General features: G+C 38.3%; 1 protein-coding gene across 4 annotated transcripts; it reads right to left on the bottom strand.

Annotated features, from left to right (window-relative positions):
• xpo1b (exportin 1 (CRM1 homolog, yeast) b) lies at positions 1-26,594 on the bottom strand. 4 transcript variants are annotated; one of them, XM_008430368.3, is made up of 25 exons: positions 26,211-26,594; positions 24,705-24,836; positions 24,465-24,566; positions 17,555-17,627; positions 15,157-15,218; positions 12,518-12,562; positions 11,994-12,175; positions 11,776-11,824; positions 11,569-11,688; positions 10,648-10,776; positions 10,411-10,569; positions 10,124-10,321; positions 9,363-9,501; positions 8,477-8,658; positions 7,976-8,132; positions 7,722-7,885; positions 6,858-6,992; positions 6,591-6,780; positions 6,202-6,308; positions 5,361-5,555; positions 5,108-5,276; positions 3,485-3,619; positions 2,601-2,760; positions 2,430-2,526; positions 1-1,356 (listed from the first exon to the last, which is right to left on the bottom strand). In XM_008430368.3, exons 2-25 carry the CDS (start codon positions 24,828-24,830, stop codon positions 1,210-1,212), a joined length of 3,222 nt encoding a protein of 1,073 aa, XP_008428590.1. In that variant the 5' UTR covers positions 24,831-24,836; positions 26,211-26,594; the 3' UTR covers positions 1-1,209. The 4 variants fall into 4 exon arrangements, with proteins under 4 accessions (XP_008428590.1, XP_008428591.1, XP_008428593.1 ...); XM_008430369.3 differs by having other exon boundaries at positions 6,597-6,780; XM_008430371.2 differs by lacking the exons at positions 24,465-24,566; positions 24,705-24,836; positions 26,211-26,594 and adding exons at positions 15,703-15,751; positions 23,636-23,702; positions 23,836-23,855.

Genomic DNA, 26,594 nt, shown 5'->3' with positions numbered 1-26,594 from the left:
TGGTTATAAAATTCTCAACTTTAATCAGTTCAAAAAGTTCACAACAAAGTAACACCTCGAGAAGGGAGATTAGCCGTTAGCGATTGGGTGCTTATTTGGATTTATACATTCTTTCTCAATTAAACTCGTTGGCAATTCAGGTTCTACCAGGTTCAAAAAGCGTCTTTGTTTATTTGGACAGAACTTAAAAACAGCTACAAACAAAATATCCAAAACAAAATACAAAATTAAATGTAAACCCATACTTATTTATTTTTTAAAATTTGCTCTATCAGGTAGTGTCCTGACGCACTACTGCATGGTAAACAATCTAAATTAGTACAATTCAAAAAAATAAAATGGTGAAAGCCATCTGAGTTAAACAGGAGTCGTTATAAAGATGCGACCAACCAACCAGGAACCCATAAATACGCCCCGCCTCGTCCGGAAAACATCCCCATGATGAACAATCCTCTTAGAGGAAAACAAAACGCCGATGTCGACTGAGCGACAGCACACACACGCACGCGCACACACACCCACAAAAAAAAAAAAAAGAATAAAAGAAAAGTGTTCCCATGGTATTCAAGATGCTATACAATTGGGATGATATGCACAAATCCGGTTTAGTTTTCCCTAAAAATGAACAAAACAAGAAAAAAATACCACCTGCTGACAGCAGGCTGGTTTTACTAGAACTTATGAGCAACAGAGCCTTCATTCGTTTTCCGTTAGATTCACATTCCAAGCAAACACGATCGTCTGAAGCTTCTGCCGGCGCAATGACGCTTACAGAAGATATTTACATATAAACACGTGTTGCAGAAAGAAAAAAAAAAACCAGGAAGAACTGGGAAACATAATCAGAAGGTGAACAAAAAACAAGTCTTTGCCCCCCAACCGATTGTTACGAGTTTATCATGCAGGTCTGGGATGGACCAGAGACCACCGAAAACGTTACCGCCGGAAAGTTAATACGCAAAAAAGTCTCCATACAAAAAACACAGAGTTATGTAAAAAGGGGCCACAGAGTGACGCGCTAATCATTTACAAGATATTATTGGCATTATTTTGGTCAACAAACATCCGGAGGGACAGCCCGCGCTGCAGAGGCTGGGCGGGGCTAACTCCCACCGTACGCCACCCGGTGCCTCTCTTAGGTTTTGTTGTGATCGGGGGTTTGTTGTTTTTGTTGTTTGGATACTGTACAAGTTTTGCTGGAGCTGCAGCTCAGTCACACATCTCCTCCGGGATCTCGTGGGGGTTCAGGATGCCCGGTACCGACATCTGGATCTTGTGTTTCTCCTCCTGGGCCTGACGGAGCGACGCTTCCCTCTCCTCCAGGAACAGGTCCGAGGTGTCCTCGCCTGCAAACTCCTGCAGAAAACATGGCGGTTAGCTCAGCTACAGGGCTGTTAGCTTAGCCAGGAAGTCAAAGTGAAACACAAGGACATAGGCAGGACATACACGGATGACGGCAAAAAGCTGCTCACTGACAATCACTAGCATTGGTTAGCGATTTAATGTAGAGCTCTAACTCTTAAATATACGCCTGATATATAAAAAAAGGAACGAAGTGCTATGCTACTAATTTTCAACACTACCACAATTTGGTCACAAGGTCAAGAAAAAATTTTAATTAAGAAGAAAAAGGTAGTGAGGGAAGTCGTTCAGATATGCTAACTTGACTATGACAACCTTGACATGTAGATGTGGAATTCAGTGGGTTTCGGTTAAGCTAAAAAAATAATAAAAAAGGCACCCTAAACACCAACTCTGACAGATCATCAGTAGAGCAGGTGTTTAAATTAGCTAATCAACCACTGCAATGTTAGATTAGCTAATAGCAGGGCTAGCTAATTAACCACCGCAGTGTTTGAGTAGCTAATCAGCCACTAATCTAGCACCAGGCTGAAGTCTCATCATCCAGGTTTTGGTAGAAAAAAAGAAAAGTGATACTTATTGCAACAGGTCTACAGGTTTCAACTATAAATAATGATAATAAATTATTGTACTTTGTTATAAAACTTTACACAGGAATCTTTTAAAACTTTTTTCAAGCTTTTATGTAAAGATTTTATTGCGTTTCGTTTGCTAATTTTAAACTTTATATAATTTAAGACTGATTTTTATCATTCAGCGTTTTGTGATTTAATAAACAAACGTTATTAACCTAATGAAATTTAAGCATTTTCAAGGATTATAAGCACCTTGCTAACAGAGAGGACATGTCTGATTTCCTCGTGACGATCAGAGAAACTGATTTATTCCAACAACAAACTAGCTGAGGCCGTTCTATAGGCGTCAAAGAGAAACCCGACCATGTGAGCGCGAGTTATTTGTGGAAACAACAGCTAAGCAGGAAGCTATGCCGTCTCTGATAACCTCTGGGAGAAAGAACAGCAGCAGCAGCAGACCGACATCGATTCACAAAAACGAGCAAACCTCACCTTTATCTGCACCAGGAAGTCCCTCAGGTGCTCCTTGAACGCAGGAATGTCCTGGTTTAAACTGAACAGCCCCGTCACAAACACCTTCACCTGAGCGCTGCAAGCACAAACATCCATGAACGTGAGCGAACGCTCGCCTGAAATCAGACGGTTTGTGGCGCTTGGACTCACTCCTGTAGGTGGGGGAACGCCGTCTTCAGCAGGTTGGCCACGTACTCCTGGATGAACACCTGGTTGTTGGTGGGACTGCCGGGGTTCAGAGCCACCGTGATCTTCCCTTCCTCCACCAGGTTGAACATGTAGGCCAGGATGGACGCGTGCATCGTCAGACCTGCGAGGAACAGGAAGACGCTATTACCGTTTTTATTCATCTTCAACCACAAATCAAACCTCCGGTCACTAGGTGGCAGCAGTGATCAAATTAATCAACAGACTGCCTTTTCAAACCAGTAGAAGAAGATGACCTACACTGAGCGTAAACTGTAAACTCCTATCTAAATTGCAACACAGCATTCTTTGATCATTCATAGATACATTTTTTGCATTACTGACAGCAAAATGTGCTTAATTTTTTTTATTTATTTACAGAATTTGAGCCAAAAAAGTAAAAAATTGCCATATTTACAAATAAATTTTTACTTTTTAAATACAAAATGTTTATATTATTTGTACAATTTTGCCTTAATTACTGCTCTGAGTATTCTTTCAGCAATCAGCCGTTTTTTTGAGTCCGTATTCTCCAGTCAACAATTAATCATTCCATCAATTAATCATGATTAATCCGATTAATCGTTTGAGCCTTACAATCTGGACTCCATAACTATCTGCTTTTGTTGCACCTTCTTTTTCCACAATCGTCACCATCAGTTAAAAGAAAATGCATCCATTTTTGCAAGATATTTGTTTTATTTTAAAGCCCTAATAAAATGAAATAAACCCGTATTTTATTATTTTCTTGTAGGTGACGGTTCTCGGTATGATTGGTCTGATAGTTTCAGCTCTAATTTCAATGCAGGAGCTTTAAAAGTTTGTGTGTTTTATTTGTGTGAACTCACCGGCGGTGTGCGACGTGTCAGTGACCACCGAGAAAATGTGCTGCAGGATGTCGCAGAAGTACGTCTGGTAGAAACTCTGCGCTGCGGCTTCCTCCTGCGCCACGTTCTGCAGCATCGTGTAGAGAATCTGCAGACCTGGAGCAAAACAAACACGTCTAGAGTTCCCGACGTCAAATAAAAATCTACAGCTGGGCTTTAGTTCTTCGTAAACACGGCTGCTGTGTGATCCAGCATGTTTCTGCAGAGTTGCTGCCAATAAAACAAAAATGGCGCCCAACGAGGTTTTTAAACCGACCGGTTGATGGAGGTGGAAATCAGGGATTAGTAATCCAGTCAGAATAAATCTTCTGGGTTTCACCAACTCAAATTTAAGACGTTTTAAGATCATTATGAAACTGTAGATCTGGTTACATTCTTACTTTAATTACGGTTCCTTTTAATCTTTTTCCTAATTTGTCGTTATCGCTGCATTTGCGGCTTTCGATTGTCTTTAGAGCAACAACAGTGTTTCTGTTGCACCAAATGCTGCTTTTAGATTATTGTTAGCTGTAGCAACGACGGCGGCCATTTTCTGGGAAGCTAAGAGATAAAAACTTTGACATTTCTGGTTTGTGGCTTTTGGCAGCATCTTTGTGTTTTTGTTACTGCAACGGCAGAAACAAAATATCATCAAGTATTTTTGGTCTATTTTCTAGTGCAAATATGCAAGTACCACTGGAATAAGACAAAACTAACTTAAGTGCAACTTTCCAGCAAGAAATAAATGCTAGTTTTAAGTAAATAATTTCTTAATATTTATGAAAATTCTTTTTTTTACTGGCAGATAAATTAACTTCTAACATGGGAAAAATTCTTGTGATAAGTTAAATAATCTGCCAGTGAAACAAGTGATTTTTAATCAATAATAAGGAATTTTCACCTTTTTAAAAAAAAAAAAATCCCCCAGTCTTTGTAAGGGAATAAAAGGTTTTATGCACTTACTTTGTCTCTTCCCATAAAATGTGTTATTACTGATAAATGCCATTTTTATGAATAAGAAAAAGATACGTACAAAAGTCCCACCGCTTCACATGTGGCATCATTGAAAAGCCCTAAATGTCTCCAGATACCAAAAGGAATTAATTCAGTAGAATGCAGGGGGAGATATTCAAGTTTAGAAATGTTCTCTACAGAGGACAAAAATTAACTACTGGTAGTCAGGAGGACATTTTACTAAAATGTTTCTTGTGTCTTATTTCAAGTTTACCAAGATATTTGCATCAAAAATAACTTTTAAGATTTTGTGTTTTTCCACAAAATGCCCATCAATCAGCAAGAAATTTGCACTTAGCCCATGATGCGCACAAAAAAGCTAGCTAATAGTTAGCAAGGGCATAACAGCAGCTAATTAGCGTTAGCTTCAACCGTACGCATTGAAGATGTTGATGAATGAACGAGTCAAAACTTTTGATTTGACAGAAAACTCCGACAAGGAAGAATTAAATTATAACATATTCAAGGCCAACTTACATTTTTAAAAATGAATTTGAGGCCTTAATTTTAGAAACATAAATTTAAGACTTTAAAGTGATGCAGAATTCCTGATTTTAGCGGAGTTTGTTTGGGGCGCTTGGGGCGTCCTACCGGTGTCGGCCACGTTCCTCATGGTGTGTTTGAAGGCCCAGATGATGGAGTCCAGCACCAGTTTAAACTGGGCTGGGGGGATGGCGAGGAATGCTGGGAAGCAGTGAGAGTTGACCGCTTGCAGTAAGTAGAAGAAGTGGGTTCTGTGTTCTGGATACTCCTCAAAGTTCTGCTCCATTAGAACAAACAAAGTAATTATTGTAAACTTTACATTTTGGACACGTAATTTGGGTTTGTTGGTAGTTTTTCCCACCTTGTTGATCATGTTTAGCGTGCACTCAAACACGGCGTCGAAGATCTGCGGGATCTCGCTGGTGATGTGGCCTCCCAGCTTGTTGACGATGGTTGCCATGGTGCTGAGAACCTCGGGCTCTCGGGCCGCCGGAACGTTGCGCTGATAGTCGATGAGGACGGCGTCCAGGAGCGGCGGCACAAAGTTTTCTCCGACCTGGACGCAGAAGAAACAGAAGAAACGCGCCGCACCTTTCAGTAACACCACTGGGAAAACAGAAGGGGTGCTAAAAGTGTGGCGCGTGGGCCAACTGTGGCCCTATGGCTGATTTTGCCTGGTCAATCAAAAGCCAGTGATTGGTAAAGATGGAAACATTTAAGTTTCAATCTTATTAGAACAAATTAAAATTGAAAACATGGAAACTGTTAAAAGGTCTAAAACAAAGTATTTATGTTTTAATAAATACTTATATAAGTAGGACCAGAAATATCCAACAACCTTAATGCAAAAGCACAAACTAGACGCACCCAAACTACATTTAAAATTGCTGAACATAGCAACTGTTTTTAAAGATTGACCCAAATACTGTTCTTGTTACCGATTGTATATTAAAAACAAAATCAGTCGTCGTCCCTAAAAACTGGAAAATGCCATTTTTATTTTATTTTTACTTGGATTTTACATGCGTGCACCAAAAACTTGGTTTTTTATTGGTTATTAAAAGAAAACATAAAAAAAAAGGGTAAAATGTGTATTATTTTTCTTCCCACTCCAAAAATAACTCCCTGCTTTGTGTCGGTTAAAACATTCGCTCCAAATAAAACGAAATAATTTCATTACTGAATGAGGCGTGGGATCTCACCATCTGCGGGTCGTTCGATCGGCTAACCCAGCCTGAGATCAGTTTCAGCGTTTCTCGTTTCACCGTCCTCATGCTCCGGATCAGCGGCTGCTTCGTCACCATCTCACCTGCAGCAGAGCAACGGGTCGCACACGGTGAACACATCGCGTCAAACTCAGAGGAAGATTTGCTACGTTCACAGAGGTAAAGCAGAGTTTAGACCAGGGGCTTCAAAGTGTGGATCGAGGGCTTTATTCTCATATTTATATCATTTTATTCTCGTAATTTTATTTATTTTCTTAGCGAGGCTCTAATACTCTGTCGTATTTTGACTCGAGAAGTTTGTCCACCCTGGTTTAGACTCTGTCTGTCCTGCGCGCCGCTAACAGTGATGAGAACCCAGTGCATACCCATACCGTTGGTCTGAATGGCGGCAGAGATGTTCTCGCTGAGGCACTTGTAGACGTTGAGCATGTCCAGGTAGATCCGGCCCAGCTGGATGACGAACGGGTGACCCACGGCCTTGCAGGCCCGGACGTTGGTCTTCAGGATGCTGCCCAGCTGCTTCACCGTCTCCGGGTCCTTCAGGATGTCGACGTTCTGCAGAGAGGCGGCGCCGGTTACCGCTCCGTACGTCGTCTCTTGTTTTTCAGACAGGAGGAATGTTGTTGACTGACCTTGGTGGCCTGCTGGATGATGCTGTCCCACACCTGGTTGGGCAGCAGCATGTATTTTTCTATCAGATGCTCCTGGACCGCCTGGTCCGTCTGGGCTCCGATCATATAACCCACCGCCTCGTAAAACGTGTGAACCTGAACAAAAACAGGACAAACATGCATGAAATGCTGCCGTTAATCCGAGGAAAGGTTTTTATAACGAACAGAACTACCTCGATCCAATCCGGAGGCTCCAAAATCAGCTTTTAATCAATTCATGAAACTCAGCAGGTGTTTTGAAAGAAAGTGACTTAAATCTTGTTTTAATAATTGAGAATAAATTTATTGAATCAAGTCCAAAATAATTAGAAAACAAGATACTTTTATTTCAAAGCAGCACATGTGCAAAATAATTTTGAGATGGGCAGCAACTTGTTACTTTTACTCAACCGCATTTAACTTTTATGAAAACAATTTGTTTTAAAAGTATTTTTACTAATTTTATTAAGAAGTAGCATTACTCTTCAGTAAAATTTCTGGATTTTTGACCCACTGAATGAAAAACAAACATGTTTTAACCAAAAACTCACCAGACTCAAACCTGCAGTTTCTGTTAAAGTTTAATCAAAAACTGATTTGGAAAGATTTGTTTTTGGCTAATCTGCTGGATATTTTTGTGGATTAAAAATATTTAAAGGTATTTTTATTCCATCTTGGATGCAAAATATTTAAAAAAAATTTGTACATTTTTGGCTTAATTACTCATCTGAACATGCTGCTCTTTCAGCAAAATTGTCTTTTTTGAGTTTCCTCCTTTTAACTATTATTCGAACACTAAATTACCTAACAATTCAATAATCAGTTAATCATGACTGACAATCTGACCTGCTGCGGCTGGAGGTCGCAGATGATGGTGTTGATGTTGTTCAGGATCTCGTCGATGAACGGCATCACCTCGCCCACCTGGACCTGGATGAAGTGGCGTCTGCACTTCTGCGCTATCTTGATGAAGGTGTCGCACGCCATGTCCTGGACGCCATCATGGGTCTCTGAGCAACAAGAAGACAGAGGAATATATTTAAAATGAGTCCCCTCAGCTACTCCAGCTGATGAAAAAGGCTTTTATTCGTCTTTTTTACCGTGCATGAACTCAAACAGCTTGTTGACGACGGTTTTCAGGAACTTCCAGTGAGCTCTGAGGAAACGGGGATACTGGCCGACGATGTACATGATGTTGGAGGCGATGATGGCCTTGTTGTCTTTTCCTCTCTTCTGCTCACACAGACCCAACAGATCCTGAAGAAAGAAGAAAAACACACAACAGATCCTTTAAGACGCAAATAACAATTACAATCAGACTAAAACGGTTGGCAAATTTTGAAAACTTTTTGTTTAAACTTTTTTTATATACAAGATTAAAATAATTTAAGGTGCAAATAAACTAATAATTCAGTTCCTTTATTGAATAACAATAATAATAATAAAAAATCGCTTTATTGCCTTCCTTTCTGCTCAACTTATCAATTTAAATATAATTCCTCTTTAACCGAAATAGTTAGGAACAAATTATTTTTATTTTATTGCAAAAAGTTTGGACACCCTTGACTTACGCTAGTAAGAAAATTATTCGTATATTTTACCTTAATGACAGTAACGAGGAATCGCTTCTCGTCCTCCTCGTGCATGGCGCCGCTGATGGACCCGATGGCCCAGCACAACGTGTTGAGGTTCTTCCAGGACCATTCGGACCCGTTCACCTGGTTGTGAAGCTTCTCCGTCATGATGCGCTCTGTGTCCGCGTAATCCAAGTGAGTCAGGTAAACTGCAGGAGGGGGAAGCGACACGAGGTCAGACGGAGTAAAGCATCGACCCAACAGTTAAAATCACCCATGGTTCTGGGTGCAGTGCCACCTGCAGGCGAGGAGGGCAAAAGGTTGGTTTGTTTGACGCAGTGCAGCGTGAAACCAAACCGCCTAAAAACCCTAAACTGAAGTCTGGAGCGGTTTGAATGCCCATGTGAACGCCAAGCAGACCAGAGACCGCTCCAACACCAGGAAGTGGACAATAAAGCAGAGAATTCTGGGTAAATACAACCAAAACAAATGCACGAGTCTAGCATTAGCGGGAGAAACTTCTTATGGTCTTTTACCAAAGACCCTAAAATCTGATACTAATCCATTTTTGTTTACAGTTGCCCTCATTGTCTTCTTAAGTGGTTCTTGGTGCAGCGCCCCCTGCAGGCGAGGAAGGGAACAGGTTTTTCAAGCGGATTGGTTTGTTTGACGCAGGGCAGTGTGAAAGCGAACCGCACCATCTGAAAAATGTAACGAATGTTGAAACTTCGGTTTCCAATCAAACTGTGGTGTAATAACCTCCTGGGTCGATGCTTAAGGCCAGATTTACTCATGTCATACGATAATAATCTGATTAAATTAGCCGAACCTGAAGACAGAGCAATAATAAACCTGCCCATAAGGATCCCTGCAGAGAATGTGAACTCCAGATGCCCCAGTTACCAGCTCATACCGAGGGTTTCCCTCATGTTCTTGTAGAGGTTGATGGAATCCGTGTCCTTCATGAACTCCCGGACCACCTCCCCCTGGTCGTTCTCCACCACCAGCACCTCCTCCGGCTTGGCCATCCGACTCACCATCAGGAGACGCACCTGCCGCGGGATATAAAAATCATCTGTCAGGACATGCATACTTCAGATGTATAAATTTACTTTAAGGCATTACCAGAGGGGGGGAATATTTACTCTACTTTAGAGGCTGCTGATTTACGAGTACCAGTGTAAGTAGGGTCTCTTTTTGGCAGCAACGCGTCTTACAGCGGTGCCAAATGATTCTAGCGTGTCTGTGAGTTGAGACGCTGCAGGATTCAAAAGGTTAAAAGCGGCTCAGCCTCGTCCGCGTCATCTGCGCTACGTCACGATTCATTAATAAACAATAAGCATGCAAAAGCATCGCTGTCAACATCTCAAAACTCTCCAACTTTCGCACGTTGTAGTGATCCCACAGCAGTTGCATCATGCATTCAGAGCCCACAGTCGTCACGGACACTAATCTGCTTCTATTTTAGAGCTTCTGATAATTTATTTGACACAACAACTCGAGTGATTTTATAACGAGAATCAGACGCAAAATCTGCAAATGGACATTTTAAAACCCATTAGTGAGAAAGTATGTCTTTGTACTTATTGTGTACATTTATAATATTTAATCTTAGCCATTTTCAACCCAAAAGGAGAAACAAAAGACGTGAGGTTTTGCTGCAGCAGGTGGTACCTTGGAGAGAACGGGGAGATAGAGCTGTCTGCGAGGCGGCACGTCAAAGTGCTGGTTGCCAGAGAGCAGAGGGGACGTAGACGTGGAGAATGGACTCTCTCTGTAAAGTTCAGCAGCCAAGTGGTTCCAATACTCCAGACAAATTTTAAAGATCTCCGTTTCTTCGACCTCCGACACCAGGAGCATGTAGTGGAGCGCCTGAACGAGAACGGCGAGTTGTCACACAGATGTTACACCTTTAATTTTACTTTTTTCCTTAAAAATAAAGCCAGAGAACTTCCTCCCACCTCCATTAGTGTCTCTCTGAGGTTGAGCCGCTTCTCGATGAGCTGCCCGTGCTCTTTGAGGAACGTGCACAGAAACAGGCTGAGGTTCTGGATGAAGTTCTGCTCGTCGTCTTTCCCGTTGGCGTAGGCCAGCCGGATGTTGGTGTTCAGCGGCAGCATCTTAACAGAGACGTTTCTTGGTAAAAATCCGGCTCTCAGACGGCAGGAAAATAAACAATCCGTTGGGGTTCGACCCACCTGTTTGAGCTGACACATGGTCAGAGTGAAGAGGGTAACAAACTGCTCCTCGTACTGGCTCACGCTCACGCCGGCGATCTCCGTCAGGCACTTTAACGTCACGTTTCGGAACATGGGAACGTTCAGGAACTGCGGGGAGATTTCAGACATTAATAAACTAACTGGGTTACTCAAAATAAGAGTTGGGTAGTAATTAGTTGTATTTACTCATTTACTATTAATTTAGTCACTTTTTTGAAAATAAATGTAATTTTTGGAGTATTTTTAATTATTTATTTTGGACAGACAAAGGTAAAAACAGAAGAAAAAAAATGATTATGCCTGTTGGATGTAATTTTACGTTATTTGATCGAAAAGCAGCAGTTAGACGATACAAGATGATCTTAAGGTTTCCTGCCTCTCATGTTTAATTATTCCCACATTCAGTGACAATTACGGTATATGTTCTTACTACACTGCACTTTTTCCTTTTTTGAAACTACGCCATAATTTTTATTTCAGTAATTTTATTATGAAGTAATTTTACTCTTACTTGAGTAAAATTTCTGGATTTTCTACCCACTGAATGAAAAACAAACATGTTTTAACCAAAATTCACCAGACAAACCTGCAGTTTTTGTTAAAGTTTAATCAGTTTATTATTGATAGAAACTGATGTGGAAACAATTTCTTTTGATTGATTGTTATCATTTGTTACTTATATGAATTATTGTCATTTCTGTCCTTAAAGTGCTGCAATTTCCACTTAACTTTATATTTTGGTTCATCTGATGAAGTAATTTTTAAATATTAAATGGTTCATAGTTTGATAGGTTACTCAGTACTTCAGTAAACATTTACCAAATACTTTTTTACACTTGAACGGCTGCTTTTTACTTCTACTTGAGTAAATCTATCAGATACTCTCCATGTAATCCCCACCTTATACACCAATGTGCTGATTAGTTTGGTTTCAAAGATGTATCCCAGCGGGATCCAGTTGAGGAAACGCAGGAGCGTCTCCAGGGTAGCGTGGACCAAAGGGGCATTCTGGGAGTTTTCCTAAAGGGCAAACAAGGACAAAGACATGTGGAAACCAAACTGTTTTGTGAGGAATCATAAATTAAGGAGATAAAGTGAATATCATACCATGACAAACTGGCAAAGCTGGAAAATCTGGGAGAATTCATTGCACATGCTGAAAGGGAAAAAAAAGGAGTCGTTAACGAACATCAGCATCCATAAAACCAACAAAATAAACGAGAAGGTTGGAAAAAATATTTGGGTTCTCTACCCAGCGCTGCAGATGACAGCAACTTCATTCATTCATTCCACCAAACAGCAGCAGCAACACGTCCGACTCTCACCTGTCTTTCAGGTGCTTTGCCTTGACCTGGGTCATCTGTCCGCTGGAAAAGTCAAAGACTTCCTCGCTGAGCAGCTTCAGGATGACCATGTTGTTCTGACAGAGGCTCTCGCTGGTGCGGCTGGCGCCTACAATGTCACTGATAAACGTGGGCCAGTGTTTGGGCCACTCCTGCTTCAGGATCTGTGGACACATTTTATTAAACACATCAAAATCAGTCAAAGCAGAAGAAAAAGGAACGTTTTCTACGGTCATCATAACTGTAAAACTACCTTAATATTGAAAGGGTTACTATAGTTTATTTTTTGTTTTCATTAAATAAGGTTGTATGTTCCTCCAATCAATCTAAAATAATATTTTAATAGGTTATAAATAGAACAACATCAATCATCCCAAACATAAAAACACTGTCAACTGTTTCGTAATATAATGGCACCAACATTGGTCAAAAAATAAAGTTTTAAGTGACATGAATCAAAATTAATATGATGTAAACATGAACTCTTAGAAAATGATTAAACTTACCTGAACCAGGATCATGTTCAGCTTTCCAATGTACACTTTCTCTTTCTACAACAGAGAAAAAACAATAAAGTTTAACTAAATTATTAAACCAGTAGATTTTGTAATAGGCTGGACAAATCTTTATAAAGTTCAACTAAACCTAAATCATAAACATAATAACATATCAAACTTCATTCGTAGAGCATTTTTTATACAACAGAGCAAAAATTACACATTAAAACTTAGTCAAATAGCAAAAATAATAATAAAAAAATAAGGTTACAAAAGAAAAAGAAAAAAGTGGAAAAGAAATAAAAAAGGGTAAGAAAAAAAAAGAAAAAAAGTTTACTTTTATTCCATGGTACAAGAGCAAAGAAGTTTCATTCAATTGCAAAAGAAAAAATAGTTTGTAACGAAAAAATGATGAAAATCATGTTATGCTCCACTTTTTTTGGTCCACATAAATTTCACAGAAATTGTAGTAATTTTACAAACACAAAACACTTCCAGTCCTTTAAAACGTCATCTTCTGCCAAAAGTTCTTTAAAATAGAGAACATTTCCTAGACAAATAGCAAAATAGAAGAAAAAGGAAGAGTAAAAAAAGAAAAACATGTAAAAACAAAAAAAAAAAAAAAAAAAAAGAAGAGCAAATGTGGAAGCAATTATTTAGATTAGCATCCACACCAAACTAAAAGTCCATCCAGTTCAGGTTCGCTCTGAAGCATCCAACAGAGCATTGGGTTCAGTCGTTTACTGTTGAGTTAACCAGATCAGCCATAGAAATACGGTGATGGATTTGGCAAGAGCTTCAGTCACTGGACATTGTTGCTGAACAATGTAAAGTTTATTAGTATTGCTGGTTTATGCTCCCGATTCGTGTCAGGTGTAAAGAGCAGTCCATCTGTGCAAACGTAAAATGTTTGGTTCAAACCGACGGGCACACTTTGGCAGGCCCCGTAAAATTTCTGCAGGAATTTTCTAGTTATTATTATTATTATTATTATTATTATTATTATTATTATGCCATCTTAAAGACATACTCATCATACTTAGCAAAAGGTGCAGGTGTTGACTTTATGACATCAGAAACAAAACATCTGATTTATTTTAAAGTTCAGTAAAGTTAATAGAAAGAGAGAAAAACTATAAATAGATTGAGCTTCTTTCAATTTGTAAATGCAATTGATCAATAAACTGATTTATTGCAAAAGGCCTACCTGCAACTAACAATTAATTTAGGAGCTGATTATTGTGACGATTAATCGAATAATTGCCACAATTATTCGATTTAGGGGACAAAAAAAACTGGCACATTCTGTAGATTTTGAAATTTAAGCCTTTTACTAATAAATATTAGAGTAGAAATAAATTAAAATATGCAAATAAACAAATTCAAGTTCTTTCTTAAATAAGAAAGTAAAACATTTTATTCCCTGAAATGAACAACGCAGCATTCCTTCAGTGTAGGATTAAAGTTTTATAGCAAATGATGCAGGTAAAACAATATAAAAACATCTGAAAAGCTCAACCCTTTCTGCTTTATTTATTGATTGCATTTATTTATTGATTGCATTTTTGGATTAACAGTTTAATAATTACATAGTTAAAGGTTTTTTTTCAGAATTTGAACCAGTTGAAGCTAAAATTGCTATTTGAGAAGTTCTGGTTAGAACACATTTTACAGACTAAAGTTGTTTTTCAGTTTTAAATGCAAAATGTATGTATTTTTTTGTACAGTTTAGGCTTAATTACTGGCCTGGGTGTGTTGTTATTTTAGTGAATCGTGTCTTTTTGAGACTGTATACTCCAGTTAGCGATTAATCGATGACTAAATAAAGTTGATTATTTCAATAATCTATTAATCGTGATTAATCGATTCAGCCCTGCTTTTAAACTTTCATTTAAGCTAATTTTGCACATCTAGAAACAGAAATTTGTCCCATTTTTCATTGTCAAACAGATAGGATTAAGAGTGTAGGTCTGAGCTTTAATTAGGCCACTGGAACACATTAATATGCTGTAATCCAAACTGTTCCATTATAATTCTGGCTGTAAGTTTTCCATTGGTTCCTTCGCTCCTAACAGATTTTGGCCATGAGCTTCTTGTCTGCTTTTCTATTTAATTTCCCTTTGGCATCAATAAAGCATTTCTGAATTGATTTAGAATTTGATCAACATTCTCCTTGTCTGGCCTGTCAGCTCAGCTGGACGGCCTCGCCTTTGCAGGTTTTCAGATATTCCACCATCTTTCCAGTATTGGGATGTTTAAAGCTTGTGGTAGCGTTTTATAAGCTAAATCTGCTTTTAATTTCTGAACAACTTTGTCCCCCCTGACCTGCTGTGCTAAGTTACACACAGGTTGACAAATTTCCAGCCAGGTGATCTCTGGAGGCAAACATTGGCACTAAACTTTATTGGAAGGTATTGGAGCAAAGAAAGGTTTCGTGCAAATACTAAAAACAACAAACAGTTTTTTTAAAAACTGCTGAAAAAGCATGTGATGGTCTATTTTTTGTTGATCTGTCATGTAAATTCCAGATAAATATAACTGAAATGTTGTAATAATGTTGCAAAATGTGGAGATCTTAAAGGCACAAAACAGAAAACGACTAACTTCCTAGACTACAGCACAACGTAAACATTTAAAGATTCACTCACCTCTACACTTGAAGCATCCGACGAAGTCTTAATAATGAGCCCAACAACATACTTTTTAATACCTGGCAAATACACAAAGGCATCAGAAGGAGAGCATTAGCGTTGCCAACAACATTTATGTCAACATATCCTGACATGACGAGCTGCCTGAAGCAAATTACACAATAACCCTCAAACAATCTGCTGGCATCAAGCTAACTTAACTACCTAACTTATCCCACATTTTTACACTTTAAAAGAAAAAGGTGTGGCCCTCCACTTTCATACTGTTGCAAAGCCAATTGTAAACCACGAATGTTTACTGCAACTACCACTGAACTGCTGCAGGTCAGTTCAGTGGAAGTTACATTTCCTTTGTGTTTTTCTTTTTTTTACATGCAAAATTATCAATGAGACAGGCATGTTTAAAAAAAGAAAAAACACAGAGGAAAGAAACAGTAAGTTTCAGCGCCCTCGCATTTGGCTGTGCTGGAAATGATGTGCTGGGGTGTGGTGAGAGGAGCCGAAAACGAGGCAATACTCTGACACAAGGGGGAAAAGACATACTTGCCGGTCGCCCTGCACTGGGTTTGCCACTTGAACAAAATTCAGGCATCTACGGTCAGAAGCAGGCAAGTCTTAGGTCAATGGGAAAAATGAATTTTTAGTAAACTTATAGAAGAATGGAGGGAGGCAGAATCAATTGATTTGACATTGATTACCAATTTTGTTCCATTTTCATTACTTTTGTTTCTCTCTTCAAAACAATAAAATTGAGGGCAATTATCAGTTATGTCTTTATTTTTGAAGCTGTTGGTGCTTAAAAAGCAAGCTGATGGGCAATTAGGCAGAAATTAAAATCTGGACATTTAACCATTTATGTTGTTTTTCATTAGCATGATGAAATTATTGCACCAATATAATGCACAGACAAGGCATCATCTGACGTTATGCATCTTTAAAAATCTACGACAGAGCATTAGGGCCAGGCTAAGATAAAAATCTAATTACGAGACTGAAGTCGCAACAATGCAAGAATAAAGTCGCAAGAATAGTAATATGAAAATGAAGTTGTAATAATAGCTGTAATAATATCTAAATAAATTTGTAATAATCCCAAATTAAAGTCATAATGCAAGAATAAAGTCATCTTTACCTGATTGAAGTTGTAATAACGCAAGAATGAAGTTGCAATAATTTGTTGTATTATTAACAGAATAAAGTCATAATAATGCGAGAATAAAGTTTTTGTTACCAGATTAAAGTTGTAATAACACAAGAATGAAGTTGTACATTACTCATCGTAATATTACTAAAAGAAAGACCTAATAATACAATAAAAATAAAGTTGTGATGTTGTCAGAACAAAGTTGTGTGGTAATAAAGTCATAGTAATGACAAAATGAATTTGCAATAATACGAGAATAAAGTCATCTTACCAGAATAAAGTTCAACAACAATGAAGTCATAATCATATCAAAATAAATTAATAATAATGAGAATAAAGTGAAACATTATCAGAGTAAAGTTGAAATAATACAAGAATAAAGTCATATTACCAGAATAAAGTCGCAATAAGTTATACTTTCTCATTTATTTTACAAATAAGAAAATTATTGATTTTTTTAACATCATAATAGCATTATTATCAGTAGAAAGACTTTTAAACAATCATAAAGTTGTTTATTTTGAAGAAAGAACCACACGGTTTGCCAAACTGCTCACATTAGATCTTAAAAACTCTGATTTATTAATTTTTTTTTCCAATTCAACAACTTTTTCTATTAATCTACCAACTCTCTTCTGGTAATATTGCATCTTTATGCTCATAATATAATGCCTACTCTCGCAATTAAAAATAAATACATCTCTCAGCCTGGCCCTAATATTACTTCCACTAAAAATCTACCTCAGCTACACATCAAGGCAAAAATGAACATTCAGATTTCTGGAAAAGTCTGTCTGTCTGTCTGTCTGTCTTGTGACCAGAACATTTCCCAAAAGCTGCATAGGACTCTACAGGAAACAGTGGAGAGGGTAACGGCGTCAAACTACCCCTTCATCACTTCCTGTGACACCAAGAGGGCAAAGCAGCAGATCAAAAAACTATCAGATCCCAACAAACTGACATAAAAACTCCAAGCCAGGGTGCTACCATCTCATTCAATTTAAATATTCATCTACTTCTTTTAAGAGATGCCAACAAATCTAAGCAAATTTTAAAAAATGTTGGAGGGTTTTAGTTTTAGTTGCTTTCTCTTCTAGCTGGTCCCAAAAGTGAGTGCAAGCCAGTGGAGCAGAAAACAGTCCAGCATGCTTAGCAGGGGAATACTCTTCAACATGGCAACCACACGTCACAACATTTAAACCCACATTAAACGCAGAGTACTCTTACATCCACCACAGGATGAACTCTTACCTTCACATTGATTTCGGGGCAGTATCTTCCATCTTGTTTTGATAACTGTTTCCAGTATCTGAAGAGCATAGTACTGTAAAAATGCAACAAGGAAGCAGCATTAGCGAGGAAGAAAAAAAAAACTTTAATAACACTTGAGAACAAGAACTGTGTCACCTTAATACAAACCAAAAACAGTTTGTTGTGGCCTGGATTTCTAAAATTGATCCATTTCATGCAGATTTTGCACCTTGCCTATGAAAGTCTCTACACAGAGCGTTACGCTGAAAACACTGCAGATGTCCTGCTGTTACTTCCAGCATCGCACCAGTTAGCAAAAGGCACCAAAAACATATGCCGACCTATTAACCATGCAGAGCGCAGACGCCTCGGATTGAGGTCAAAAATGCTACAAAAGGCCATCTCAGGTTGGGAATCAAGAACTTGCAACCGGATATTTCACAGTGCATCGTTTCAAAATTCATTTTTTAAAGTAACTGAGGCTAAAAAGACATAAATAGCTCAGGAAAAGGAAACCACAGCTTTATTAAAACTGCATAAAGGAGAAAGTGATGAAAGTTGTTACTTAATCAATCGAGACGAGAGACTAAGCCTGTTAATAAGCAATAAATCAATTAATCACATGATAAATTCAAACAAACACAATAATTTCCATCTGCATGATTTATTGTTTCTCTTTCTTCCAAAAACTGGATGGTAAAAGTTTTCAGTTTGGTATTTTGGTCTCAACTAGCCCTTTCTTTGAAGGATAATTTTGTTTACAGACACTTCATAATTTATTTTGTTTCTTGTTTCTGTTGTTTTGTGTATTTTTTTAATATTTAAAATGTTTTGCAGTTCCAGTGTTAAATGTTCATTGGAATTTAAAGTTTATTGATTTTTGAGAATGTGTTGCTGCATTATTATGCTGTTAGATATATTTTGGATTTGATGAACATTTTATTCTGCCGTCTTGGACAGTTTACTCTTGGAAAAGAGATTTTTTTTAATCTCAATTAGTTGTTTTACCTGGTTAGATAAAAGATACTCACATACATTCATACTACAGATGTGCCGATCAGGTTTTTTCCTGCCGATTCCGATCACCCATGAGAGCCGATCACCGATACCGATCACCGATACCGATCACATAATTATTTTTTTTTATTATAAGCCCTACCGGTTACATTATATGGAAAAAGGAACCATGAATTCACCTTAATTTAGACAAAAACTTGTTTTTAATAACTTTTTCCAAGAAAAAAACAAAACAGGCATTGTGCAAATTGTACTGCTATCGGTAATACTATCTTTAACAGACTGACATATGGAGACATATGGAGACAGACATATGGAGGCTCTGAAGAGGCTAAATAATGCAAAGAGCCAAAATAAAACCTCTCAACATTGCCAAAAAAAATTAAGTATAAAACTTAACATTCAAAGGCAAATACAGGATCCATTACAATAAACAAACCAGAGTTACTAAATGAAAACTTCCTGATAGCATGGCGGCTAGCTGATTACTGCTAGTTCTGAGTGGCCGTTTCTGACTGAGCGGAGTAATTTATGCAGAGCAGGGAGGAGATCGATTATTTTTTTAAGATTATCTGTCTCATGTTAGGACAGCGAAAGTTTTAATACGTATGTAAAATGTATTTTTTTAGGTTAGATGCTGCAGCTTTAAACAGGTTCGGTGTGAGAGTCACTACCAGGTGGAGCAGAAGCGGCGCTCCGTCTGTGAAATATTACTACCTGTAGCGCGTAGCAGCGGTTCAACAGCGAGAGCAGAACCAGCGTCTTACATCGCAGCTCGAAGACTTAAATAATTTTGCGGGTTATTTGTTTAGCTTTCTGACCGTCATGATAATCCTGGTGAGTGTTTGTAGCTGTGCGCTGCTTTACCTGCTATCTGATCCTCCATATGTCTTTTTTACTGCAGTGAGCCTCGATGTAGCCAAACTCCGTCAAGTATGGCATTGTTTTTATGTCGTATTAGCTTCGTTGTGTTGATGCATTTTGACCTGCTTCAATTTTCCACCGCAACACGCAAACTTCCCCATTCACTCAGTGCGTTATAGTTACACATCGCTTAGGATTTGCTGCGCGTTTGCGCAGAGTGAAGGAAAGAGGAGACCAGCTGCACAGGCAGGCTGAGAAATGAGATGCAGGTGATCGTTTTTTGTGATCGGCAACAAGAGACCGTGATCGGCCGATTATGATCGGTGGCCGATCGATCGGCACACCTCTAATTCATACCATTATATTACTTGAAAACGGTCCAAAACAACAGTATTATTGTTTATTGCAAGAATTCCTGGGACAATTTATTGTTTGGCAAAATTTGTAATCGAAAGTATAGTATGGACTATACTTTCAGAATTTGTGGGTTTCGTGTGACTTATACATTACACATGTAAGATGAAGTCTTTCTGGATGGATAACTTTACCCCTTTGTCGTTGTAGAAATATAGCAGGGCCTTCTTTCTTGGTTAGTTTTCCACTAGACTTGGTTTGATTGGGGACCAAAGTTGTGACATTTATTACGTTTTCAGTTTCAGCGGTTTGCTTCCACGCTGCACTGTGTCAAACAAACAAAATCTTTGAAAAACCTGTTCACCGAGAAGTACCAAAAGAAACGCCACGCAAATTTCTGAAGACACTGAACGCAACTTCCTTCTCGAAGGGTAACCAAAAATGGAGCAGCGTCAGATTTCACCGGTTGTAGGATTTCTCTTTTGTCTTTTACAAAAAGCCATTTTTCCCGCTACCGCTAGACTCGTGCACTTGTTTTGGTTGTATTTACCCAGAATACCTTTCACTGTAGTCCACTTTCTGGTCCGCTTGGCGTTCACAGACGCCTTAAAACCGTGCCAGAGTTCACTTCAATCGAAGTTAGATCTAGGTTTGTAGGTGGACCAGAGTTTGCGTTTTTGTTCCGCATAAGAGTTTGACAATGTCCTTCTCCGTAGTTGTGTAAATCTACAATTCTTTTTCTTATAGTTTCACAAAGTTTTCTAAGGGGTTGATGTAACTCTAAATTATAGGCTAATATGAGCTTTAAATTGTAATATTTTTAGCTCGACAAATGCATTCCCCCTCACAAATGTACAGTTTTACTTAGAGAATGAAAAGAAGAAAATAATATTTAATCACTTTGGCTGGACGACATGGCTGTAAAACATATCACGATATAAGCATTTTATATCAGTCGACATCAGTAATTATTGATTAGGTTTTTGTTTAAAGTATCTGAAATATACTTTAAACATTGCCAAACTGGTGGCGTGAACTTTCCCGTTTTATCCACAGTTTTTACTCCACGCCGTTGTTTGTTAGTTTTAGGTTTAATCAGTTATGAGGCACCTTGGCGAAACCTGAAACTGCTGCTGTGCACGTTATTCAGCAGGTTGTTGCTAGGTAACCAAAGAAGAAGTGAGTTAGTTGATGCCACCAACTTTGCTTAGCTGGCCGTGAGAGGTTGAGCAACTAAACAGCTTCCTCTGACTACATCTCCCACAATGCTGTGCAATTCTGGATTGGAGTTTAATGAATATTCTATACATTGACTATGTATTGATACTGATCATGTATCGTTATTGATTTATTGTCCAATCTTAATTGAATATCTTCAAAATGAGCGTTGCTTTTCTTCTTCTTCTTCTGCTCATAACCTGACCCTTTACTTTGGCGTGGTGCATTGGCCTGTCGCAGTAAATCAATTAATATCATGCTAAATTAAAAAGAGCTTAATAATTTCCATATGCATGACTTGGCGTTTTTCTCTTTTCCTTTATATCTACCAAAAACTGGATCACAAAAGTCTGGTGCTTTGGTTTGATTAAAATGTTTTGGGGGTTTTTTTAAAGAAAATTTGTATTTAGAAAAACATCAAAATTCATTTCATTTGTTGTTTCCGTGTTGTGTATGTATTATGGATATTTAAAATGTCCAGTTCTAGTGTTAAATGTTCATCAGAATTTAAAGTTTATTGATCTTTGACAATATGCTCTTGCATTATTACGCCAAAGCCATTATATTACTTGAAAATGCTCTCAAAAAACAATATTATTGTTTATCGCGATTTCTCAATCCTATCCCACATGGGTAATATGCAACATTTTAAAGTGGTATAATGGTAATCTTACTGCAACAGTTTACATAACTTCTGACTGAATCCTTATCCTTCCAATTGTTTCTTTGTCCATCGATGCCACAGTAATAAAAAAAATTGTTTACAATCTAAGTTTTTGCTTTGTATTACATGTAGTCATAAAAGAAGACGGAAGTGAATCTAGTTTTACCGGATCATAGCAGGAAGGTTAAATGGTATTAAAAAACAAAACATCCAAGCTGACAAACTAAGGCAGGAACACAAAACCAGTTCATGACATAAAAAACAGGTGTTTCACCGCACAATGGTGGCCTGACTGAAATATTTCATTAATGTATTAATGAATGCAGAAAATATTATTAAGTGGTACAGTGGTATTGGGGGGGGGGATTAGAGGTCACAGGTGCAAAATCTGCAAACTTGCAGATTTTCTTTAAGTATTTATACTTCAGATTCTAAAAGCATCTAAAAATGCTTAAATCTGCCTGTTTTAATGGTTGAAAACACCAAATTAAACTTTAATAAGCAGTAATACGCACAGTGAAAGGCACCTTGGTCCTACAGCAGAAGCTAATGATCACAAGCTTCCTTATCTACAGTCAATCAGAGACAAAGTAAATAAATGCCGCTCCTGGATTGGCTGGTGTCGAGTAGCGAAGCGCCTCTGTATTTCAGCTTCCCAATCTGGATTTTCTTTGGAATATTTCATATTTGCTTTACAAACAAAATGTGTGAAATAGGAGTGTTTTCCAAGAACAATTTGCAGAAAAAAAATAAGAATCAGTGAATACTGAACTGTGAACACTGTAATTCAGCTAACAATGTTAAAACTAAAAAAATGGAGGGAAACCCGCTGCCATTGCAATGATACAAATGCATATCCTATGTTAATTTTAAATAAACCTACATGGGCATGACTGAAGTGATTCCTCTAGAGAGTGGCACCATTTTACACCCATTAATCTCTATAGAAACCAACACTTTTAAATTTTTTACTGCGTTACTCACCCCTAACCTTGTACACTTTAACAAAGAGGTTACTGTTGCATAAGAGATGTGCCTGTCCTCAGATTCAGTTAAAAGGTTGAGGTGTGAGCTAAACCAGACCTTAACAGGAGAATAACGCCTAATGCATTTTTATTTAAGAAAATATTATCCACTAATCCCAGCATACAGATCCTAATTTGAAAATTAGCTCCAAACAATGCAATGTTTTTGATACCCAATCCAAGATCAGGCCTTTTTTCCAGCTTAAGTGTGTTGAATCGTTAATTCATTTTATTGTTTATAACCCAAACTATGTTTCTTTATCTGGTGCGTCATAAGGAACAGCGAGACCAGCCGCAGGTTAAGTTCTACAAAAAAGGCAAATAAAACATTTACTTCAGAGATATCACTGTTTCTTGAGTTGACTGTTTCAACGGTAGGGATCATCAGTTCAAGAGAACATGAATTTTAGAGGGGGAAAAAAATAAAGGAATGACTTGTAGAATAGGATGTTATTAAAGCAGGATCACCAAAGTGCTACAGACAATAGATGCTGAGAGATTAAAGGTGAAATCTCCTTACAGGCACAGTGACAGTGCAACACTCACAAGTGTCAACTGAATGGCAGAACACATGGATTGATGCGTTTTTATTTCACCTTTAACTCCGAAAGTGCAAAAACCAGCACAGGAGGCAAGAAGAGTAACTCCCAAATCTTTTCTAACAATTGCTACCATAAAAGGTTCTGTCCATTTTTTTTATTTTATTTAATTGAGGTAAAAGAAAGGAGAATAAAAGGAAAGATGAGAAGTAAAGAAGAGAGCGTAGTCAGGAACAGAGCCGTGATCCCTACAGCTGAAATTAAATCATTTAAAAATTGTCTCAGCACAATGGAGCCTACTGACTGCAGCCTGCACTCCCCCTCTGTCCAGTGAAACAGATGCAGGAAAAAAAAATGGATGAACAGAATTCAGTCAAAAGTAATTTAAAAAAGGGTAGACCTTTTGGAGGCCTGCCGTCAAAGCCTAGCTGTGTCAAGATGCACGGGATGACACACCCTCTTTCTTCCTATTACAAGCCATAAACATAATGGAACATTGTGATTAATATCAAATAGTCACAACCTGAATGTATTACATTAAAATATATATTACAATTACTTTAATTCCAGACCAAAAGCCAAATGTTTGAAGGTGTTTACCTTTGGCTTCCTCTCTTCTTCTACTCATTTGGCAAATTACATATTTAAACCTAGAAAAGTACTATTAACATGTCAACTCAGACATCAGCGACTCATTAAAAGCAATCTTACAGAAACAAAAACAAAACATTTAAACAATGCATATGTTCATATTACTTTGAGGAAGCTGCACTTGAAATGTTTTCAAAGTTGGAGTCAGTTTCACTTTTGCAATTCTGGCTCTCTTAGGGTTAAAAACAAAATGAAAGTCGGTGGATTCAGTTATCTGAGTGCCCAAAGACATAAACTAAAATGACATTTGTTTTATTCTACTCATGAATTGGATGAAGGATAGAAAACTGTGCCAGATTTGTAAATGAGAGAAATGCTGCTGGCTTTTATGTGCTTCAAATGTTTATCTGGGCGGTTCAGGTAATTTTTCTTTTTTCATTTGAGTAACTTGTGCAAGTTAGGGCATGGGTCAACTTTCTAAATGAGCCATGTGTGCATAGCTAAATGGCTAACAAGGTATAGTACTTTATCAATACATGATAAAGATCTTCCAATATGCTTTTTGTTCAAATAGAATCTTCCTCAAAGCAAAATTAAATGCATTTCCAGCTGCACTTTCTGAATTATGGCGAGCTTACTTTGGTGTTCATGTTTTGCGAGAACTCCAGGATGGTGTCCACTCTTGTCCACGCATCTGGATGCTCTTTTAAGTGTGTCAACACTTCCTGCGCCATTCTTTGCTGCGATACAAAAACGGAGGGAACTTTTCAAGGTTCATACCAACAAAACAGTTTATTTTAAATAGGAGAATATGGTAAGAGAGATTAGACTGTCGATTATTCTGTGTCCGGTTTGGGTTAATGAAGCCAACAACGTACCTGAGGTCCCACGCCATGATATAGGCAGTTCACAACATTATCCAGCAAGTTGATATCCAATTTCTGGTTGAAGTCCAGCAGCTGTTGTGCTGCATGGTCTGCTAACATTGTCATAACTGCTGGCATAGAGTTCTGTAACAAGGACAGGGAGGGGGTCATGAATGCACAGAGCACACTCAGTGGGCAAAGTCATGTGAACCGTGTGTTTGGAAATGAGTCCAAACAGCTGACCATGTCACAAACATCATTTAGAGAGCTGTCACTTTGAGAAATTAAACTCATGGTGTCATATGTCCGACAATGTTTTGGAGGAAATACGACAAATAGATGAAGAAATTTCATTCATCTGCCTTATGGTTCAGCTATGCTTATTCTGGGTTATTATGCAGAATAATAACTCTTGATATCCCCAGACTGGACTATACAACACCAAAACTATTGAAGATGTAAATTAAACAGGTGATTGACTGCAAAATTTGACTACTAAAAGGTAAAATAGGTCAACATTGATTAGCAAAGTTGAGCAAGCAACAGAAAACTAAAAGTCAATGACTGTTTAGTTTGTGTAGACCAGACGTTTCAGTTTCCTCGTATATGACCCTTAGCATGACGTTTGAAGCAAGCTCGCTTATAACACAGCAAGGGCTAAAGTCACACTTTATTAAGGTTTAACGAGCCACGTGCCGGATATACAAAGCGACGTCATATTGTTTACACCTGCATGTAACGGAATTCAGTCCAAAAACAGACTCCAGCACAAATCCAAGGCTGGAAATATACACTCAATCTGACATGGAGCTCAGTAGGAAGTTATTCCCAATATCTCTACCGAGACGGGTGTAAACAACGCGCACACGGTGCTATAATTAGCCCGCAAATGACGCTCCATTTGCAGCTAGTCGTTACACGAACTGGTCACATGTGGTCCTTTCACTGCTCACTACAACCACTCCCACCAAGGATGCCAGAGACAGAGGACGCCCATGCAAACACGTTACTATCAAGCTGTATCATCACCACTATGAAGTATGTGTGCGTTATTCTTGATGCGAAACTCTTCGCGGCATTGCTTGGATACAGATAGAGGTTACGATGCGCACCTAGCAACATAAACTTAACATCCGCTCGGATCACGCGCAGGAGTGGATGCTGCTACAGTCAGTGGGAGAGGCGAGGGCTTAACCAGAAAGCACATGGTTACTTATTCATCTGCGTTGTCGCACTTTTTGCTACAATTTCTCCCTATGAAAAAAGTTACAGCACTTTTCCCCCTGACTGCTAACATTAGCTTGAACTAATACAGTTGCGAACGCTAGCTAGCGGTCAGTCAATGGCTGCTTGGTTATCCCTACTGATGCTGGCAGTGCCATCCGAATTAACTTGTTTTCGAAAACACCGTGACAATATAAGGTAGCGTTTAAATAGCATATATAAATGTCCCTACAAATATATGCATTTTAATACTAAAAAAACACAGCAGGTTTGCAGTTAACCCTGGTTACCTACCTAAAAGTCCAAGGCTCTGACTCAAAAGAGCGACGTTTGCCAAAAGAAGCTACAAGGTTAACAGTGAGGAACTTCACTGTTATTTTGGAAAGATTTCCTATTTTTGCTGCTGTTTCAGCGTTGAATAAATCCAGCTCCAGCAGCGAATGATGCCTAGCTGCTAAGAATGTTAGATTCCCAAAACTACAGTTACGGAAAACCGAGCGAGCTTCCTTTTCGATACATTTTACGAAAAAATAAAAGTAAAACCTTGATTCACTTATTAATTCGTTACTCTTGTGATTTTTCCGGCGGGGCGGTATAAAGGTTGTGGTGCCTGCGCCTCCTCTCCTCTCTCAAGCAACTAACTCACAACCGGTTGAAACCGGTTCAGACTGGGAGATT

Source organism: Poecilia reticulata, chromosome 15 (assembly GCF_904066995.2).
Source record: "Poecilia reticulata chromosome 15, P_reticulata-male-v2, whole genome shotgun sequence".
NCBI classification, from domain to species: Eukaryota; Metazoa; Chordata; class Actinopteri; order Cyprinodontiformes; family Poeciliidae; genus Poecilia; species Poecilia reticulata.
Note: the sequence above shows the minus strand (reverse complement) of the source record. Positions and strands in the feature narration are given on the sequence as shown.

Excerpts from the sequence above, each read along its gene's own strand:
- xpo1b (XM_008430368.3), bottom strand. The coding sequence starts at position 24,830 with ATGCCAGCAGTTATGACAATGTTAGCAGACCATGCAGCACAACAGCTG. Across the intron at positions 12,176-12,517 it reads TGAACATGATCCTGGTTCAG|ATCCTGAAGCAGGAGTGGCC; the intron begins GTAAGTTTAATC and ends ATGTGTCCACAG. Across the intron at positions 10,777-11,568 it reads TCAGCACATTGGTGTATAAG|TTCCTGAACGTTCCCATGTT; the intron begins GTGGGGATTACA and ends ATCTCCCCGCAG.